At 63.8% G+C, this 4,136-nt stretch overlaps 1 protein-coding gene across 1 annotated transcript; it reads left to right on the top strand.

The window, feature by feature from the left end:
* The first annotated feature begins 222 nt into the window (after window positions 1-222).
* IRX6 (iroquois homeobox 6) lies at window positions 223-3,861 on the top strand. The gene is made up of 7 exons (XM_039721526.1): window positions 223-273; window positions 1,403-1,648; window positions 1,878-1,987; window positions 2,276-2,586; window positions 2,722-3,201; window positions 3,418-3,519; window positions 3,722-3,861. Exons 1-6 carry the CDS (start codon window positions 229-231, stop codon window positions 3,516-3,518), a joined length of 1,293 nt encoding a protein of 430 aa, XP_039577460.1. The 5' UTR covers window positions 223-228; the 3' UTR covers window position 3,519; window positions 3,722-3,861.
* Window positions 3,862-4,136: the final 275 nt, after the last annotated feature.

The following is a 4,136-nucleotide window of genomic DNA, read 5'->3' as shown; positions in this document are numbered from 1 at the left end:
CCCCTCTTTGAAAAAGCCCCCTTGCACTTAAACTCTCTATACATGTGGGGCGGCTTTTTTAACTCCCTCTATACAAACATATTTATTAAGAGCGATGGGAAGTGGGGGGTAGCCTATTTTGCCATACGTGGAAATGTGTGTGTGAGAAGGTGCATCTTGAAGCAGGGTTTAGTTACAATCGATCTTGGGGGGAAAATATTGCCTATGGTCCAAAAATAAGGAGCAACTATGTCCTTCTCTCAGTTCGGATACCCCTACAGCACCACTTCACAGGTAAGGCGAGTGAGCAGCACTCACTTTTGTTTAGATTCTGCTGCTGCTGTCCAGATGTCTTGTCCCCCCTCCTTTTTTTTCTTCCCTTTCCCTTACTTAGAATATTTTTTAAAAGGGCACATCTGGAGCCCTTTTTTAAAAAATGTGCGTGTGTGTTTATGTCTCGTTTGTGTTGTGTTAGGCTTAAACAAATAACTCGCAGTGTGCACAGCAAAGGCGTGTAGGAAACCGGTAATTCCCCCTCCTCCCCACCCTTCACCGTTCAGTTTTAAGTGCAACAAACAAATAAAAACATAAATCCCAGCTACGACCGCTCCCCGAGCCCGCGGAGCGGCCGCGCCGCGCCGGGCGCTGCCCCCGCCGCTCCGCTGCCGCCCGGGCACGGCGGAGGGGGCGCGGGCAGCGGGAACCGGCGCCCGGCGGGCTCGGGGTTTCACTCGCGTTTCTGCGGAACCGGGCTGTGCCGTTTCCTCCCTCCTTCCTCCACGGGTCGGTCCTTTTCCTGTGTTTTATTAGGATCTGTCGAGAGGTTTGTTGTTTTTTTTTTTTCCCCCATGCGATTTCCGAAGGACATCCCCCACTCACACCAAGGCACCCTGTATTAACTAAGTCGTAGCTTTATCGTACTTCGAGTCACGATTTATTTGGGTAGAATTATTTATACACGGTAATCACTGCAAGATGTGCCTCCCTCGCTTGGGAAGTTAGCTGTCCCCTTGAAGTTATTGAAATCAAATGCCTTCGATTGCGTTGGCTGACATATTTACTGCTGTGTCTATTGTCAAATTAACTGTAATCGCAACTTTTTGCCTTTAAATCAATGCAGATGGACCGAGCGGGGGCGGGAAGGATGGAGCCTTACGGATCTCATACCTTTTTCGAGAGCAATTATTTCCTTAAAGTTTTGCTTGCTTGATTAATCGTGCCCCCTTCCCAAGAGCTCCTGCTTCCCATCCGGTTTATTTCCCGGTTTCTATAATTAGTCGCTTCGGCCCGCGTTTCCTATCCCCCTCCTCACCGCCGCCCCCCCCTCCGCACACACACCCAGGCGCGCACACTCTCCTAAATTCCCCCCGATGGGGCTGCCTCGACAGTCACTCGGCGCCGTCCCGCTCTCTCCTCTCCGCAGTTCTTCGTGCCCGCCAGCCCCAGCACGACCTGCTGCGAGGCCGCCCCCCGCTCCGGGCCGGATGCCTCCTCGGCGCCGGCCGCCGCCTCCCTCTGCTGCGCCCCGTACGAGAGCCGGCTGCTGGCGCCCGGCCGCGCCGAGCTCAATGCCGCGCTGGGCATGTACAGCGCCCCGTACGCCGCCGGCCAGGGCTACGGCAACTACCTGCCCTACGGCGCCGAGCCCGCCGCGCTCTACACCGCGCTGGTGAGTGCCCGCCCGCCCGGCAGCGCTGCGGAGGGGAGGGGGTGCAACAGGCGGGAGAAACTTCGCGTTTCGCAGTGGGTACCGGGGCGGGGGACGGCCGAGGGATGTGGGACCGGGAGCGGCCCGTCGGGGGTGGGGGGCGCGAAGGGCTGCCGCGGGGAGCCGGGGCTGCGGGGCGCGGCGGGGCTCCCGTCCCGCCCGACGCCAGACGCTGCCGCTTCCCTTGCAGAACCCCCAGTATGAAATCAAAGACGGCGCCGGCACGCTGCACTCGGGAATCGCGCAGCCCGCTACCTACTACTCCTACGATCATTCCTTGGGGCAGTACCAGTACGACAGGTAAAACCCCTTTGATCAGCGCCCGGCAGCATTAGCATCCCCCTGCGAGGCGGCGGTCGACATCAAACGAGGGGGACGGGGGGGCTCCGACCTGACAAACGTTGTACAAAAGAAACGAGGCGCCCGGGAGCGGCAGACAGCGGAAACCAAAGTTGGGCGGCGATGTCAGGAGGGCAGGGGCAGGAAGGCAGATGGGCAGAGGCCACACCGGCCTGCGGCGCGGCTGGGCCGGGCCGGGGAGCCCTTACCTGAACTCCCGCCAGCCCCCCCTCCCTAATCATCTCCCAGCAGGTACGGGACGGTGGATTTCGGTGGTTCAGCCAGACGCAAAAATGCAACGCGAGAGACGACGAGTACTCTCAAGACCTGGCTGTACGAGCACCGCAAAAACCCCTACCCCACCAAAGGAGAGAAAATCATGCTGGCTATCATCACTAAAATGACCCTGACGCAAGTGTCCACTTGGTTTGCTAACGCCAGACGGAGGCTTAAGAAAGAAAACAAAATGACCTGGTCTCCCAAGAACAAAGCCGGGGAAGAGAGGAAAGAAGAAACCCCGAGGGAAGAGGATGAATACAGTGCGGAGGGTGAAGGCAGAGGTAGGCGGGAGAGGCAGACGGGCGCCTCCAAGTAGGCTCGAAGTGACGGCCGATTTCGAGCCCCCCCCCAACTTCCCCGCACCCGCACTAACGCCCTGCCGCCCCTTTTTTTTTTCTCCGTGTGTGTCCAAGTAGAGCAGAAGAGCTACAAGGAGGACAAGGACCTGCGGTTCAGCGACCTGGAGGACGAGGAGGAAGAGGAGGAGGAGGAGGAGGCGGGGAAGCCGGAGAAGGGCCGGACCAGCTCCCTGCAGGAAGCCCCCAGCCTGGGCGCGGCGCTGCCCGAGGCTCCGAGGAGCGACTGCAGCCTGCCCGGCCCCTTCCACGCCTTTCCTTGTGCCAAGGCCCCCGCCGCGGACTTCGCCCCCGCCTCCTTGGCCGGCCCGCCGCCGCCCTACGCGCCCGCGGAGAAGCCGCGCATCTGGTCGCTGGCGCGCACCGCCGGGGCCAGCGCGGCGCGCAGGGGCAGCCCCGAGGGCCGCGGCGCGGAGGGAGAGCAACCCCTGCCCGCCAAGGCCTTCCGGAGCTCCGCTTTCAACCTGCAGCCGCTCCCGCGAAGCTGCGCGTCCCACCGCGGCCTGGGGGAGCCGTGCCAGTTCGCGGCGGCGGGCGAAGGTACCCGCGGCGGCGGGGCCGCGGGGACGGGCGGGACCGCGGGCCGGGCCGGGACACAGGGCGCGGCGTGAGCCCGCCCGCGCAGTGACAGCCCCGGTGCCCGGCCGTGCCCAGGTGTCAGGTGCAGACGCCGAGGCTTCCCCGCTCGAGGCGAGCGGGCAGGGGAGGGAGGCGGGACCGGGCCGTGCCCACCGCGAGCCGCTTGTGTCTGTGCAGGCTTCGGGCGGGGCGCCAAGGGCGGCCCGGGAGGCACCGAGCTGGGCGGGACGTGCCTGGACAGGCTGCGGACGGCGTTCCGGCCCGTGCTGCGGAGGTGAGGTAGGTGATGGGCCGGCTGCCGGGGCCCCACCTCGCACGAAGCGCACGCCAGCCCACCTGGCCCTGGGACACCGCAGCGGCCCCGGCCTGAGAGCGCCGCGCCAAGGCCGCCGCTTTGCCCCGCTCCCGGAGCTCCCGCCCGGGCGGGGCAGCAACCCGCGGCCACTCAGCACCAGCTCATCACCGCTTCTCCGTCCCGCAGGGCCGCCCGCCCCATATGGGCGCTGGCGACGGGGCTCCGGCTGTAAGGAAGCGCTCGGCTTGACGGAACGAACGAACCCCGTCCCCGGGCCGGCGGCGGCTCCGCCCGCTCTGCCCTGCCCTCGCCGGGAAGCGCCGCCGCACACAACGTGCTGCGCACGTGGGGCCGGGGCCGCGGCGGGAGGAGAGGCCGCAGGAGCGGCGCCTCCCCGCCGCTCGCCTGCCATGTGTTCGGTATTGCCCTTTGACGTCTTTGCAAAAAGGAAAAACCCCCACCCTGATATTTTCTCTTTTCCTCCCACGTCGTGGTTTGTTTCTCCTTTTCCTCCCAAACCTGCGCTCTCCGCTCAGCGCCCTGCTCTGCCATGGGGCACCAGTTTGAAGATGCTCCGCGCCGTCCCGGGGAGGAGGAGAAG

This window comes from Passer montanus, unplaced genomic scaffold (genome assembly GCF_014805655.1).
Source record: "Passer montanus isolate IOZ18808 unplaced genomic scaffold, ASM1480565v1 scaffold45, whole genome shotgun sequence".
Lineage (NCBI taxonomy): Eukaryota > Metazoa > Chordata > Aves > Passeriformes > Passeridae > Passer > Passer montanus.
This window is presented reverse-complemented; position numbering and strand designations above follow the sequence as displayed.